Source organism: Hyla sarda, chromosome 6 (genome assembly GCF_029499605.1).
Source record: "Hyla sarda isolate aHylSar1 chromosome 6, aHylSar1.hap1, whole genome shotgun sequence".
NCBI lineage: Eukaryota > Metazoa > Chordata > Amphibia > Anura > Hylidae > Hyla > Hyla sarda.
In genome coordinates this window covers 232,570,654-232,588,129 of record NC_079194.1, presented here as the reverse complement: position 1 = coordinate 232,588,129, position 17,476 = coordinate 232,570,654, and the positions used below count along the sequence as shown (strand labels likewise).

Genomic DNA, 17,476 nt, shown 5'->3' with positions numbered 1-17,476 from the left:
AAGCATATGTCTATCAAGCCCATAGACCCCTGATCTTTCATAAACCTTAATGGAATAGTAATAGTGAACAGGTGGGTGTGCAGTGTCCTAAGATAGAAGTTGTCTGGGGGCTCTGCATACCAGATACAAGGATATTAGGCTAAAATGTTATGAAACTCAAAATAATTCCTTACATTTTATATTTATTTCTCACTGCAGTGTGGAGATCTGTGAAGCAAATGAAACTATCATGTGCCCGATGTGTGAGAAGAATTGCACTCTCCAAAGACTGAATGAAAGCTGCATATATGCAAAGGTAAACATCAGCACTACATGAACATGAAGAATTGAGTATACAGTACTTATATAAGCTTAACACTCTGTAGGTTTAACATTCTGGACAACATTGGCCCTTTTATCAATTATTAGTTATAGGACCTGACACTATTTTTTCTCCTATGAAATGCACATAGGACAGTATACAGGACCTCTACCTACTAAGTTCTGAACCTTGTGCATATTGATAGCCGGCCCAAAGGGCACACAATGCCCCCAGGTCATGCCTCTGTGCCAAAGAATATACTGCTGCCTTCTAGAGCAGACATAAGTCCATTTTACTAACACTGTAGCTGGCAGTAATATTAGTAGCTTTTTAGCTGGTTATGCAATGTAAGCATTATGTATGGCTCCATTATAGGGGAACAGTAAATAGCAATGGAATGTGTGAATTGTGGGAGTCAATTTAATGGAGACAATAAGAGATGAGCAAATCGAATATGACAAATCCAAATTCGATATGAATTTCATGAAAAATTTGCTTCGCAACAAATCCAAATATTGCAGCGATTCATTTCAACGTATCACTTCATGGACTCCAATTTCTGCAGGCTGGGGGGTTAAAATAGCGGATCCACGTGTGGGGACATGGGGCAAGGAATTCTGGGAAGGTGGGATGGAGGGATGACCCTCAATCACATGTGATGTTATAGCCCTATATAATCAGCAGCCATTGCAGACAGGAATTTCAGCATTTTTTTGCAGAGAGAGAGCAGACAGTGTGTGTGTGTTCCACAGAAAAAAAAGCTTTACAGCAGCGATTCACCACAAGCCCAAATCACTGCAGAAAAGCCAGGACAGCGGAGAGAGGGAGAGAGAAAGAACGAGAGAAAGCACACTTTTGGTGTCCTACACAGAGACTCTGTACTGCTGCACTGGGGTGTACTACAACTCTAAAGCTAATAGGGGCCAGTTAGGGTGAGCCGTAAAAAAGCGTCACCAGCTTTTAGTGCCTAATACAGGTTGTAAGTGTAGGGGAGCGTACTGTCCTCTCAGAAGTGTAACCTGTAAGTACACCTAGGTGGTGTACAATTATTTTTCCTGTTAAACTCATTTGTGCCAGTTACTCTGAAAGGCCAGTCATACCTACATACCTGCTTTTGTAGCCTAATAAAGTTGTAAGTGTAGGTGAGCATATTGTCCTCCTCTCATAAGTGTAAACTGTACGTATACCTACGTGGTGTACGATTTTGTTCCTGTTAAAGTCATAAGGGCCTAGTTACTCTGAAAGGCCAGCCAAAACTACACACCTGCTTTTGTATCTTAATACAGTTGTAAGCGTAGTGGAGCGTATTGTCCTCTCATAAGTGTAACATGTACGCACTCAGCTGGTGTATAAATATGTCAGGTAGAGAAGTGCCAGGACATGCACAGAGGAGTGGCTGAGGCCTAAATTCATCAGGCGCAGGCAGAGGTCGCAGCAGACTAGGAGTGAGTGGCAGCAGGAGTCACAGCAAGAGGCCTGAGCTCCTGATATCAACTGGCGGTCGTGTCTCCACCAGCAACCCATCTGCCATCATTGATTGGTTAACTCGTTCATCCACTTCATCCCAAGTGACATCTGACACCCCCAGTCATCAGTTGGTGGGTTCCTCAGACACAACCCTCAGTTGGCATGGCCCGGGAGCAGTCCCTGTCCTCCCATTGCCTCTGTCCTATGCTGTTCCCTCCCCCACAGAAGTATCTTATACTGTGGATTCCGATCCACTATTTAGTGAGGATGATCTACTAGAGGACAGTCAGCAGCTACTGCCCAGCCAAGAAGTGGAGGAGACATCCGACGCTTCCTCCGCTAGGCGGGCAAGTAGTGATGATGAGAGTGGCATGGGAGGTGGTGTTGCGAGCGTTCAGGCTCCTGAAACAGACATTACTGAGGATCCTGAGAAGGAAATCAGTGACATCAAGCAGATCGCACTTGGGAGCCGGGTGCAGAAGGGGCTTCATCATTATCAGGAGAAGAGGGTTGCAGGTTGCCCATGAGGAAGCAGCTGAGCCAGCAAGGTGGTAGCATGGTTGGGAGTCAGCATGGTGGCAGCAGTGGGAATTCTGGAGCCAAACATGCCCGGGATAGACCACCAGATATGCCGAAGCCTTCCTGTCAGGGAAGTAGTGGAACAGGGGTTCCTGAAGTCGGCGGCAGTAGCAGTCAGTCAGTGCAAACTGTTGGGGGAAAATCAGCTACTCGGTGGTGTGACAGTTTTTCATCAAGCATCCGGAGAATGTTCACATGGCCACATGCAAGATGTGTCAGCATAAAGTGAAGTGTGGCCAGGGTCCCAATGTTGGCACCACGGCCCTACCACCATAAAGCGGCCTGGGAGAACGGGGGCTCCTATGCGGTGGTCCAGCCTGATGCATAACCCAGTGGCACGCCGCTCCCTGATTCAGGCACCCAAGGCTCCACTACCTCAGCCGAAGGGAGCTGTCTGTCATACACATCTTCTGTTGTTCCAGATGCTCCTGCTCCTCCTACTTCTCGTCAGTCATTCCGCCAGCAATCCATCGGCGAAGCCATGTCCAAGAGACAACAGTATGCGTCCACACAGCACAGAAGCTGAATGTGCTCCTGTCCAAGTTGCTGGTGCTGCAGTCCCTCCCTTTTCAAGTGGACATTCAGTTATGAGCATGGGGGAGCGCTGAGAGGCAGGGGCTGGGACAGGTGGTAGCTGGCCTCGCGGTGGAATGCCAGCTCGATTTTAAGATACAAGTACAAACTTTTTCACTGCAGCAACTTATACACTGCAGCAATTATACACTATTGGAGCTTGAATTACCATGGTTACTGGTACCAGACTTGCCCTCCAATGAGTCCTCAAAAAAGGATTTAAAGTTTGCTCATTCCAATTACCAGGTTCTACATTGTGCGGCTGTGTGTCTAATAGCGATGCCTGTGATCTGCATGTCATACTGAATAACAGTATTATTTCACTAACACAGCACACTCCCTATGAGTATTATGGCAAAGCAAAGTGTTCTACACCCCTATTGAGTCTCTCTGTAGCCCAGAAATAGCCATTTTTGCCGCAAATAAATTCGATTCAAAACAAATTTTGGGGGGTGGAATTCGGCGGATCGGCCGAGTCGAATTTTAAAAAAATTAGCTGATCCTCTAGAGACAATATACAGTAGATAGCAATATTATGGAGGTGTTGAGGTTTGTCTTAGTTCATGGAAGTCTGTCACAAAATTCTTACTCTTTGGTCTAATTTCCCCAATAAACTAAAAAGAGAATGTTGCATATCCACAAGCTATGCCATCGATGTTTGATAAATTGGGGTCTCTGAGAATTCCCAAAGCATCAGAAGAATAGTGGTTCATTGATCGCCATTTCATTGAAGAGCCACATTCAGCCACTGGGTTAATGAAAAGATGGAAACTGGTTCTTTGGGAGTTAAAGGGGTATTCTAGCACCATAAATTTTAAAGTGAGTCAGGATACTAAAAAGAAACTTGCTGCTGCCTCCCGGTTTTCGTGTTGCGGTCAACCCGCACGAACTGCCTCGCTCAGTCAGTGATCGGCAGAGGTGTCTAGTTTTATCTTTATTACATTGCACACAGTCAAATGAAATTTAATTGGTTGTCATAGGTAACCATGTAGATTATAACTTTGATATGTTAAAGTTCTATTTTAATTATTTCTGTTCTAAGCTGTTATTAACCTTTTAGACCAAATTATACCTTTCAAATATCCTTTCAGGTCTGGCACAAATTGTATATTAGCACAAAGGAGAAAACTATGGTGCAGGGAACATACTGTACTTACAAGAGTCACTCACTGCTGGGAAATCAAATGACATATTTAATAAATTCTGTGACACCTTCAATATCGAAATATTTGTGCTTTTCTATTCTCAGGTCACTCACTTGTTTGATAATGGAGGCACAGTCTTCTTTGCCATATTCATGGCAATATGGGGTAAGTCTGTTTTCTGTTAAGTGCTAGATACTGTTGACACAACATTGAAAGACTGTTTCCATCTATGGTATACACACTGTGGGGGGACAACCATTCACAACATAGATGATTTTGTTAGAAACAATGTCTGACATTTAACATATTGTTCATAAGGTTAAAAAAAGACAAGAGTCCATCTTGTTCAGCCTAAAACCCTACTGTGTTGGTCCAAAAAAAAAAAAATACATGAGGCTGATCCCAATTGTCCAATAACAGACAAAAAATTCCACATCATAATGAAAATATTGCAATCTTTGTCAACTTCTTAACCCCTTAAGGGTTTTTTTCCGTTTTTGCATTTTCGTTTTTTGCTCATTGCCTTTAAAAAATCATAACTCTTTCAATTTTGCACCTAAAAATCCATATGATGGCTTATTTTTTGCGCCACCAATTCTAATTTGTAATGACGTCAGTCATTTTACCCAAAAATCTACGGTGAAACGGAAAAAAAAATCATTGTGCGACAAAATTGAAAAAAAAAAACGCTGTTTTGTTTCTTTTGGGGGCTTCCGTTTCTACGTAGTACATTTTTCGGTAAAAATGACACCTTATCTTTATTCTGTAGGTCCATATGATTAAAATGATACCCTACTTATATAGGTTTGATTTTGTCGGACTTCTGGAAAAAATCATAACTACATGCAGGAAAATTTATACGTTTAAAATTGTCATCTTCTGACCCCTATAACTTTTTTATTTTTCCGTGTATGGGGCGGTATGAGGGCTCATTTTTTGCGCTGTGATCTGAAGTTTTTAACGGTACCATTTTTGCATTGATAGGCCTTATTGATCGCTTTTTATTCATTTTTAAATGATATAAAAAGTGACCAAAAATGCACTATTTTGGACTTTGGAATTTTTTTGTGCGCACGCCATTGACCAAGCGGTTTAATTAATTATATATTTTTATAATTCGGACATTTCCACACGCGGTGATACCATATATGTTTATTTTTATTTTTATTTACACTGTGTTTTTTTTTTTTTATTCGAAAAGGGGGGTGATTCAAACTTTTAATAGGGGAGGAGTTAAATGATCTTTATTCACTTTTTTTTTTCCACTTTTTTTTTGCAGTGTTATAGGTCCCATAGGGACCTATAACACTGCACACACTGATCTTCATCATTGATCACTGGTTTCTTATGAGAAACCAGTGATCAATGATGAAGATCAGTGTGTGCAGTGTTATAGGTCCCTATGGGACCTATAACACTGCGAAAAAAAAGTTAAAAAAAAAAAAAAGTGAATCAACGGCACTGAGCAGTCTCAGGATCTCAGGCACTGAGCAGTCATTCGGACAGCGAGGAGGCAGGTAGGGGCCCTCCCGCTGTCCTGTCAGCTGTTCGAGATGCCGCGATTAGCCGCGGCTATCCCGAACAGCCCGACTGAGCTAGCCGGCAACTTTCACTTTTAGCCGCGCGGCTCAGCTCTGAGCGCGCGGCTAAAGGGTTAATAGCATGTGGTGCCGCGATCGGCGCTGCGCGCTATTAGAGGCGGGTCCCGGCTTCACTATGACGCCCGGCCCGCCGTGATATGACGCGGGGTTCCATCAGGAGAGCAGGACCAAGGGCGTACCTGTACGCCCTTGGTCCTTAAGGGGTTAAAGTGTATGATAGTAGAAAAACGTGCATGGACTCCAGGAGCACACCCTAATGTAATGGGTTGTACATGCTTAAAGAAATACTCCAATAAACATAGTGAAGCATTCACAAAATTTCAAATCTAATGTATTTGCTCTGGTATAGCCTATAGCTCTCTTCACATCAATGAAGTATTGAAATAACCCATACCCCAATACCCCATATGTGGACGTTAAGTGCTCTGCTGGCGCCTGGCGCGCTACAATGCTCAGAAGAGAAGGAGCAAAATTTGGCTTTTTGAAAGAGAATTTTGCTGAAATGTTTTTTGGGGGGCATGTTGCATTTAGCAAGTCCCCAGGGTACCAGAACTGCAAAAAAAAACCTACACCTGGCACACTATTTGGGAAACTACATCCCTCAAGGAATGTAACAAGGGGTACAGTGAGCCTTAGTACCTCACAGGTGTTTGACGGGTTTGCGTTGAACTTGGACGAGAAAATGAAAATTTTTATTTTTAACACTTAAATGAAGGTGTTACTCAAAATTATTCATTTTCACATGGTGTATCAGGAGAAAATGGACCCCAAAACTTGAGGCCCAATTTCTCCCAATTAAGAAAATGCCCCATATGTGGATGTTAAGTGCTCTTCTGGGGCACTACAGGTCTCAGAACAGAAGGAGCGCAATTAGACTTTTGGAGAGAGAATTTTGCTGGAATTAACGTAGGGGGCCATGTATATTTACAAACCTCCCATGGTGCCAGAACATTAGAAATCCCCCACATGTGATACCATTTTGGAAACTACACCCCTCCAGGAACGTAAAAAGGGTTACAGTGAGTACTTACACCTCACATATTTTTTAAACAGTGGCCTGTAAAGTAAAACATTTGATTTTTAACACTAAATGATGGTGTTACTCCAAATTTTTCAATTTCGCACAGTATAATAGGAGAAAATGGACCTTAAAATTTGAAGCCCAATTTCTCCCGATTAAAAAAACACCCCACATGTGGACATTACGTGCTCTACTGGTGCACTACAGGTCTCAGAAACAGAAGGAGTGCCATTGGACTTTTGGAAAGAGAATTTTGCTGGAATTGAAGTCAGGGCCTTGTGCATTTACAAACCTCCCATGGTGCCAGAACAGCAGAAACCCCCCACTTGTGACACCATTTTGGAAACTACATCCCTCCAGGAACATGACAAGGGTTACAGTGAGTACTTACATCACAGGTTTTTTTGAACAGTGGGCCATAAAAGTGAAAAATGTGATTTTTTTTTTTGCACTATAGATATAGTGTTACCCCAAATGTTTCGTTTTCATATGGGGTAATAGGGAAAAATGCCCCCAAAATTTGTAGTGCAATTTCTTCTGAGAAAAAAATACCCCATATTGGATGTAAAGTGCTCTGCGGGCGCGCTGCAATGCTCAGAAGAGAAAGAGCTCCATTGCGCTTTTGGAGTAAAGAGTTTGTTGGAATTTAAGTAGGGGACCATGTGCATTTACAAAGCCCCCGTAGTGCAAGTACAGCAGAAACCCCAAACATGTGGTACTATTTTAGAAACTACACCTCTCAAGGAATGTAACAAGGGTTATAGTGAGTACTTACACCCAGGGATCACGTTTTGAGGAACTCACCGAAGATTTCCAGTCAAGTTGTGGTCTTGCAGGACTCCTGCTAATGGAAACAGTGTTCCTGCTGTGGAAAAAGTGCAGGAACTCAGTTCCCACACGTTCCTGCAGGACTTGAGTCCTGCTTACACCTGACATGCTTTTTGAACAGTGGGCCATAAAAGTTGAAGAATTGATTTTTAACACTGAATTGCTGGTATTAACCAAAATCTTTTTAGTTTCACAAGTAGTAAGAAAAAAAAAGCAGCACAAAATGTGTAGCCCAATTTCTCCAAAATAAGGGAATACCCCATATATGGCGGTAAAACACTATGCAAATGGGAAAAAAAGGGCTTAGGAGTGAGACAGCACTGATGAGATTTGAGGCCTAAAGTGGTGATTTGCACTGCAATGGTTTAGGTTCTGACATAAAATCTAAAAATCAAACCCCAGCAAGTGACTGCAATTTTGAAACTACACCCCTCAAGGAAGGTAACAAGGGGTTCAGTGAGTACTTACACCTCTTAGGTTTTGAACAGTGGGCCGTAAGTTGAACATTTTTATTTTTGTACACAAAAATGCTAGGGTTACCCAATTTTTTTTATTTTTACAAGTGATAATGGGAGAAATTGGGTTACAAATTCTGGAGGGCTTTTTCTCCTGACAATGGAAATACATCCACATATGGGGTAACGTGCTGGGCGGGCACACAGCAAGGCTCAGAAGTCATAGAGGTCTGTTTGCATTTGTGGTCTATGGCATATCAGTAGCTGACGGTTACATACATTCAGCGGAAAATACAAAAATGAAACACCCACATGTGACACCATTACAGAAAGTACCCACCCTGAGGAATTGGTATAGGGGTAAAGAGGACATTTTGAATGCACCGGTGTTTCCTAAATTTATTTTCCAGGAATGGATGAAGGGTAGCTTTGCTTCATCTCTCTGGGAACAACTAACATGTGACTCTGAATTGTCGTCTGGAAATACGACGCATTTGAGGCCGATGTTTCTAACGGACCTAACAGTTACATACATTCAGAGGAAAATACAAGAAAGGAACAGCCACATGTGAGAATATTACAAACAGTACACCCCCTAGGAAAGTTGTATAGGTGGGAAGTTGACATTTGGAACAGACGGGTGTTCCCTAAGTGTTAATTTTTAAAGTAAATTTGTTTTCCCTTAGTCCTAACAGCAGCACAAGTGGGGTGTTCTGCCCCTGTGAAGCTGGCAGGACGGTGGAATTTTTAATTCCGCCCAAGTAATTAAACATTTAATTAGTACCCCATATAAGGCCTCCTCCCTTAGGCCACATTGCTTTATAACAAGTAACAAACAAAAATATATGGGCGGGAAATTTGTGTGCTGCTGTTAGGACTAAGGGAAAACAAATTTACGTTAAAAATTAACGCTTCCCTTACGTCCTAACCAGCAGCACAAGTGGGGACTTAGCAAGTAACAACACAAATAGGGAGGGACTACGGCAGAGTGGCACTTAGGATTGATTGCCCAAAGGCCAACTCTTCCGATCGTTTGGCATTGACCCTGTAATGACTAATAAACGTATTATGGGTGCCCCAGGAGGCAGCCGCACAAATTTGATCAAGAGGAACCGCTTTCCTTTCTGCAAAGGAAGTAGAGACTGCCCTAGTAGAATGGGCAGTAACAAAGGCAGGAGGAGTTAAGTCCTGGGCTACAAAGGCCTCCCGGATTGCCTCCTTAATCCATCTACTCAGAGAGGGTTTAGAGGCTTTAAGACCCTTGTTCTTCCCTGAAAACGAAACAAGAAGGTGCTCCGATCTTCTAAATTCTTCAGTTCTGGAGATGTAGACTCTGAGAATTCTTGAGATGTCCAGAGTGTGGTCAGCAACTTCCTCAGGAGAAGCTGGATTAGGGCACAGAACTGGAAGGGATATGACCTGGTTGGTGTTGGAAAACGTCGGAACCTTAGGAACAAAGGTGGGTAAATATCTCAACAGGACTCTGTCCTGGAGAAACAATGTATAAGGCTCAAGGGACGAAAGGGCCTGAAGCTCGCCTACCCTTTTGGCTGAGGTTATGGCCAACAAGAAGGTGACTTTAAGGGACAAATACCTAAAGTCGACCTCTTCTAGCGGTTCAAAGGGATGAGAGCATAACCCTTTAAGAACAGTAGGCAAATCCCACTTGGGAATGGGTCTGAGAACTGTAGGTTTAAGTGGATGGGCTAAGACCCTTGTCAAGGCCATCCTGAAGAAACCGTAGTATTGCAGAAAGAGGAGGATCTGAGGTTACTACCTCTTTCGTAGCACACCATTGAAGGAAAATCTTCTTTATCCTGGAATAGACCTTATTTGTAGACTCTGCTCTAGAGTGTGCAATGGTTCTCAAGACCTCCGCAGGAAGCCCACTACTTAGTAGGGTCCTGTCAATCTCCAGGCTGTCAGATTGAGTCTCCTCAGATCTAGGCAGGAGCCTGTGTTGTGAGACACAAGGTTCTGCACGTGGGGGAGCCTCCAATAATAACCCTGACTCATCCTCATGAGTTGGGTGAACCAGGACCTCTTGGGCCAGAATGGTATGATGGCAATCACTGAGGTCTGGTCTTGCCTGACTTTCATCAATACCTTCGGTATCATGGAAAGTGGAGGGAATATGTAGGCCAGCCTGAACCTCCATGGAATGGACAGAGCGTCTATCGCCACTGGGTTGTCCTCTTTGTAAAGAGAGCAGAATTTGTTCACCTTGGCGTTCAGACGAGTTGCCATGAGATCTATCTCTGGCAAACCCCACCTTAAGGTTATCTTCTTGAAGATGTCTTCATTCAGGGACCATTCTCCTTGGACCGGAAGCCCGTGACTTAGACGATCTGCCACTATATTGAGATCCCCCTTGATGTGGATCGCAGAAAGGTGGGTTAGATTGAGCTCTGCCCAAGAGAGGATCAGTCCGGTCTCCTTGAGGAGCACTTGGGACTTCGTGCCACCCTGTCTGTTGATGTAAGCCACTACCGTGGTGTTGTCTGACCGGACTCTTACCGCCTTCCCTAGAACAAGAGGCGTGAAGTGGAGGAGAGCTAGACGAACTGCCCTCAGTTCTCTCATGTTGGAGGAGAGAAGTCTCTCCTGAGGGGACCAGGTACCTTGTACCGGAATCTCGTCCAGGTGGGCTCCCCAGCCCAGAAGGGAGACGTCCGTTGTCAAAGTGATCCAACGAGGTTGAATCAAGGACTTCCCATCTGTCAGATCCCTCCACCATCTGAGGGATGCTCGGACTTCGGGCGACAGGGTGCATTTTCTGTCCAACCCTCTGGGGTTGTGGTTCCAGACAGTCAAGACCTGATCTTGTAGAGGTCGTAGATGCCATAGGGCCCAGGGAACTGCCTCTGCAGATGCTGACATGTGACCCAACATCTTCATCAGAGTTCTGATGGATACCCTGCGAGGGACCATTAGAAACTCGGCGGCTCTTATGACTCGTTCTCTTCTTTCTGTAGTGAGGGACAAAGTCATCTGAGAAGAGTCGAGAACGAAGCCCAGAAACTTTCTGGAGGTGGCAGGGATTATTTCGGATTTTTCCCAATTTATAATCCAGCCCAGACGCTGGAGAAAATCTAGAGCCAGATGAAGATGGGAATGTAGTACGTCTAGAGTAGCGGCCTTTAGAAGCCAGTCGTCTAGGTAAGGTATAATCTCTAGACCTCTTAATCTGAGGGCAGAGACTACCGGAGCCACCACCTTTGTGAAGGTGTGGGGAGCAGAAGTGATGCCGAAGGGCAACACAGCAAACTGGAAATGCCTTACCACACCTCTTATGGAGACAGCAACCCTCAAGAATTTCCTGTGGGCAGGAAAAATAGGAACATGAAGGTAAGCATCCTTCAGGTCGATAGTAACCATAAGATCTAGAGGGGCCAGAATGCTGATGACAGAGCGAATGGTCTCCATCCTGAACCTTCTTTTCCTTATGAACCGGTTCAAAAAGCGCAGATCTATGATCATACGCCAATCGCCTGACGGTTTCGGCACCAGAAAGATCGGGGAGTATACCCCTGAACCCCTTTGATCGGGGGGAACGTCTTCCAAAGCATGCTTTTCTATGTATTGGAGAACAGAGTTCTCTAGAATAGCCTGCTTTGGCTGAGGGAGTAGTTTTGTTAACACAAATTTTCTTGGAGGAAGGGACGTAAACTCTATTTTGTAACCTGACTGGATAACATCCAGTACCCAGGGATCTTGGATTTCTTTCATCCAAGCTGGAAGAAATAAACTTAAACGACCTCCTACCAGAGGGGGATCGGTAGATGACTTCTCTACCTGACATAGAAGGGAAGGGAGAGGGGAAACGTTGGTGGGTTCTAGAGGAGAGTCACAGCTCGGCTTTTCGATCTTTACCACGGCCACGGCCCCCTCCACGCTTCTGGTTGGACTGGCGCTTTTGGGATCTGGAAGGGCCCTGGTACCTCCCTCCCTTTGCTCTGCCCTTACCCCGAAAGGATTGGACAGGTAAGGATTTTCCTTTTCTTTCCGCATATCCTTCCATAATGCGGTCTAATTCGGACCCAAAAAGCCAATTGGGCTCAAGAGGCATACCACAAAGATTAAATTTGGAGGTATTGTCCGCCATCCAGGGGCGTAACCATAAGGGGCGCCTACTAGCCGAAGAGAGTCCCATAGACTTGGCCGCAAGCTTGAGGTGCTGTTGGGTCGATTCACAGAGAAAGTCCACTCCTAGAAGCAGTGTTTTAAAACTGTCCAGGATATCTTCCCTGGCAACATTTCCCTCAATCTCGGACTGGATCCGAAGAACTCTATCCTTCACGAATTCAGCAACTTCGTTAGAAGCAATAGCCACAGTAGCAGAAGCTGAAGCCGCAGTGTAACTGCGCCTCAATAATGAGTCCACCTTTCTATCAAGGGGATCCTGAAGGTTGCTTCCATCGTCCGCTGGAACAAGGACCCTCCTAGATAGTCTATTGACCGCCATGTCGACCTTAGGTGGAGGGACCCAGGAATCTAATTCAGCCTCCGGCAATGGGTACATGAGTCTAAACCTCCAGGTGAGAACTGCTGGCTTGTCCGGATGTTTCCATTCAGTTTTCATTATTTTCCTGAGGGTATCATCAACCTTGAAAACCCAAGGCTCCCTAGCGGTGGATGTTGAGGCTTCCCCCTGATCAACATCCTGGTCCCCTGACCGGATGGATCTAAGTAATCTCTGAATTTTCTCTATTGGAAAAAGTGGTTGAGAGACTACTTCTTCTACAGATAGCTCCGACTGATCTCCCACTGACATGGCGGGGTCTTCTACAACCGAAGGAGGGCTAGATGAGGTTCTAGGCCTTTTGGGAGCTAAGGAACTCTTTATTTCTGAGATAGAATTGCCCATAAACTCTTTCATCCATACAAACATGTCATGGACAGTGGGCTCCGCAGGGTTAGCAGGTGGACGACACCCAGGACACCTATTCTACTCATAGGCATCCGGTAGCGGGGTGCCGCAATCAGCACATGTCAAATGACGCTTCTTAGAGGCGGATTTGCGACCTCCAGACAAATGATCACTCAAGGAAGGAGTAGACATTGTCTAAGAGAAAAGAAATCAAAGGGTTAGAAACAATTCTACCTAACCCTGTTGCAGAGCAACCTACAAATAAATACCTATTAGGTAAATAGTTTTGCTCTAGCAAAGAAAACTCAAGGTATAGCAGAGGTTTAACCAGTGCAAGTACTCCAGCTAGGGTAGCAGCAAGAGACACACTAATGGTCCAGCTGCTTTTTATAGGGGAATGGCGCCTAGATTTAAGTTAAGCCCCGCCCCCTACAGGATGTGATGTACAATACCGAACAAAACATCCAATTCATGGAGAAATGCAGATTATACAGGATGTGATCCTTCCCACCCTTGGAAGGGGCACATGCACAACAGGATTTGCGAAAAATCCTAGAAATTAAGGTAATCTGCGCTTTAGAAGCGCAGACGCCGGACCGGAAGTCGTCAGACGACGCACTTCCGGTCCACGGAGCTGCCGCAGCGATGGGGCGACACAGACAGCGCTGCCAAATAAGGTAAGGGCGGACTTAGCCCAAACAGAGAGGCATCAGCGGACCCCTAACAGTTAGGAGGGGCGCACAGAGCTGCTCACGCCAACTCTCGCAACTTCGGTCAGAGACCGAAGTCGCGGACCGCTGAGCTTGGGACAGAACGCTGTCCCGCAGTAGAAAAAGATAAGAAAACATATATATATAAAAAAAACTCTCCCCTAAGACTTGGGAAGGGAGAGGGATCCATGCAGGCTCTGCTAAAAAGCAGCAGAGCCTGCACCGTCCTGCTGTCCGCACAGGACAGAAAAAAAGCAATGTGGCCTAAGGGAGGAGGCCTTATATGGGGTACTAATTAAATGTTTAATTACTTGGGCGGAATTAAAAATTCCACTGTCCTGCCAGCTTCACAGGGGCAGAACACCCCACTTGCGCTGCTGGTTAGGACGTAAGGGAAATTTATTTTCCAGGAATGGATGAAGTGTAGTTTGGGGAAAATTAAAATTGCAATTTTATTACTGATATGCCAATAATTTTCCCAGAATGATGACCCAGAGTATAGTCAAAAGTAGAAATGATGCCCGTCCCAAACCCTATGCTCTGAATCATCATTCTGGGAATGTAATGTGTGTGGCCATCCCTATTCTGTTAACTCAAATGCGCACCCCGCTCAGGTGGAGAGAGAGTGCTGCACATTTCAGGTGCATTTTAGCGGGGAAAAATATATTATCAGGGGTATTGGGAAAGAGTTATTTAATATATATTTTTTTTTTTTTTGAAGGGGTGATTTAGGTTTAAAATTTTGAAGACAATGGGATTGTCCCTTCTTTCCAGTGTGGGGGACCTCACCTAGAAAGTGTTGGCCAGGGATGATCTGGGCAACCACAGTTCCAGAGGTGCTCTGACCTGCTCTTTGGTGGTCACCAAAGATGAGGCCCTTTAGAACTTCCTCTTGGAACTACAGGAATGTCCCTGTGTTGCCAGCATACTGGGGACAGTACTCTTGTACATGGCAACCTGTACCATGTAGACCACAACTGTTTTGTACCATGCCCGTGTTTTCTGCATGGCATTATATGGCTTGAGGACTTGATCAGAAAGATCAACTCCCCCCATATACTGATTGTAGCCCAGAATACAATTAGGCTTGAGGACCGGTCCCTTTGGTACCTCGCACAGGGACAGGGGTGCTGCCATTCCCATGAATTGTGGTGAGCATAAGGACATCCCTCTTGTCCTTATACCTGACCAGCAACAGGTTTTCATGGGAAAAGGCACGGGACTCACCCCGGGGGATAGGAGTCTGCAGGGGATAGGAAGGAAGGCCTCTTCCGGACTGTCCCACAAGCGAGCGTGGATCTGGCGGCGGTTGGATGTGACGAGAGGGATACTAGGGATACTAATCCCTCATGCACCATAAACTTGCAAGTGGACCCTGATGTACTCTCGCAAAGTTTATACATCTTCATGCCATACCGCGCCCGCTTGGATGGGATGTATTGCTGGAAGCTGAGTCTCCCCTTAAAGCTTCCCTTCCAGGGATATAGGCCTCCCAAAATTTGGCCCTGAAGTGCTTGATGAACGGCCTGATTTTATACATGTGATCATAAGCAGGATCAGTACGGGAGGAGGGGGGGACAAGCCGCATTATCAGCATAATGCAAACATTTCCAAATGGCCTTGAACCGGGGATGGGTCATGGCCATGCTGTAGAGCGGGGTCTGGTAGAGGAGGTCCCTGCTCCAGTACTGCCTGACCCTTGGTTTTTTAACTAGGCCCATATGCAGCAAACGGCCGCAAAAGGTCCTCATTTCGGCTGCATCAACTGGGAACCAGCCAACGGGCCTAGCTGAAAAGGAGCGATGAACTGTTGGGTGTACAGATTCATCTGCTAAATTATCGTATTGACAAAGTCTTCACTGAAAAAAAAGTAAAATAGTCCATTTCAGTGAACCCAACGATGTCAATCTTGATTCCTGAGTCGCCAACAGACTCAGGAATCACAGGCTGGTTGTCCGCTGGCTCAGTTTAGACATGTTCTCCGGTAGGGGGCATCAGTGAACTTGGCTGGGGGCTTTACTATTATGAGCACGCCAGGGGGACTCATACTAGCATGGGGCACAGAGTCAGAAGCAGAGGAGGTTTGCGGCCTTGGTGGCTCATCATCAGAATGAGAAAATAAGGAAGGTGGGGTCTTCCTCGTCCTCTGTTGCGCTTTTTCGTGTCAGCAAGTATGGCATATGCCTCCTCCACTTAAAATGCCCTGTGGGCCATTCCCTACTCTATTGGGGGTGGATGTGTGTGTGTGTATGTGTGGGGAAAACTTTATTAGTGTATGTGCTGTGTGTGGTGCAATACTACCTGCCCTACCCTAACCTGCCCTAACCCACCACCTAAACAAAAATATAAAAATATTAAACTAAGCTTAAAAAAATGACTTCTAGTGAAAAAAGCCCTGCGTACCTGTATGCCCTACGTCCCCAAGTGGTTAAAACAGTGTGAATCTAGCTGAATCCAAAACAAGTCTTTTAGAAACAATTATTTTAAATGGGCACTGTCAATAAAACTAATTTTTGCTATTGCACTCCTTATGGTACATAAAACAATCTTTCTAAAAAAAAATCTTATTTTTTGTAATCAGGTTTTCTATGTTTTATTTGTGTTTAAAAATGCTGCCATGCCTCTAGGTGTCTCTCTACTTGTTCAGAGCACATTTCCCCCTATCTCTTGCATAGACTTTGGACTCCTGCTTTCCTGGACAAGGTCCAAAATCAGGAAATGCAGTCTGTACTTGTGGGGGGGGGGGGGGGAGTGGGAGAGGTGTGTGCAGCCTTAGCCAATCATGGCTCTTCTCACACTGAACTGCTCTAGGCTATGTGTAGCAGAGTGAGGGAGGAAGTTCTCCCCTGTATGGCTTCAGATGAAGTCACGCCTGCTGGGTAACGCCTCTTCCCAGTCTGTGAATCTGACTGAGAAAATACAGAGCAATATCAAGGTAGAAAAAAAAAAATAACAATTTTAAAATAAAGGCAGGGGGTGATATATCATGATGGGGCTAGTGAACTAGGAGGATAATACAATTTAACAAGATCATGACAGGTACTCTTTCAGCATTTCATTTTGGGGAAATGTTCTCTGAAGTATTAAGAATCATTGTGGCTTAGTAAAGTTATGCATCTATTACATTTCGTGCCTGGTTGTGGATTATAGACTGGATGCTGTTATAATAAATGATCAGATTTCACCTATGACGTACACCTTGAATTTCTTGAAGCCTTTGAGGCTCTTATTTCCTTGACCTTATTCTAGGTTTCAGCTGCGTCACAGAATACAGACGAATACACAGAACAAAAATAAATGTCGCCTTCTCTGTCTACTTCAAATAGGGCATTGATAAGAGATCATTGTAAGAACATCTTAGAATGACTTTATATGAATGGTTACAAGGTCAGGGCAGCTAGAGGATGTATATCTGCTCTACGTCTATTGTTGAGGAGATATACAATCTGCTCTCCTCGATTTCACAGCATCTGACTCCTCTCTTTGTTTCCTTATATTTCATGCAATGTTTGTATGTCAATATGAACATATCAGAGTTTCCTAATATAATAGCCAGGCCAGATTTACCACTAATATGATAGGTAATTATAATGTGACAGGAGGACATCCAAGGAGGAACAAGGGAAGGGCGCAAGGCAGGAAATGCACACTGTAATGTTCTCTTTGACATTTGTTAGCATTTTAACCCTTGCCCAATGTAGAGTTTTTGCAATAGAAAAATGTCCATATTGACAACTATAAGTTCCCCCAGGTAACTAGAATAAATAATACTTCTGCTGTTGTCAGCAGTAGACACCTTCTGTGTATGGAATGTGCCCACGTCTGAATGGTTAAGAACAGAAATATGGTTGTCTGGTGTCATTATTTGTGGACACTGCTGATATACTCCAGCCAAAAACATTTATCACTTATCATCTGGATGGGTG

The 17,476-nt window shown here is 44.6% G+C and overlaps 1 protein-coding gene across 3 annotated transcripts in view; it reads left to right on the top strand.

Moving 5' to 3' along the window:
* ANO3 (anoctamin 3) overlaps nt 1–17,476 on the top strand; it is a 434,465-nt gene that overhangs the window by 315,593 nt on the left and 101,396 nt on the right. For all 3 annotated transcript variants that reach the window (XM_056526698.1, XM_056526699.1, XM_056526701.1), the window contains 2 exons: nt 199–295; nt 4,170–4,230. In XM_056526698.1, coding sequence (XP_056382673.1) covers nt 199–295; nt 4,170–4,230 — 158 coding nt within the window. The remainder of the gene's footprint in view (nt 1–198; nt 296–4,169; nt 4,231–17,476) is intronic.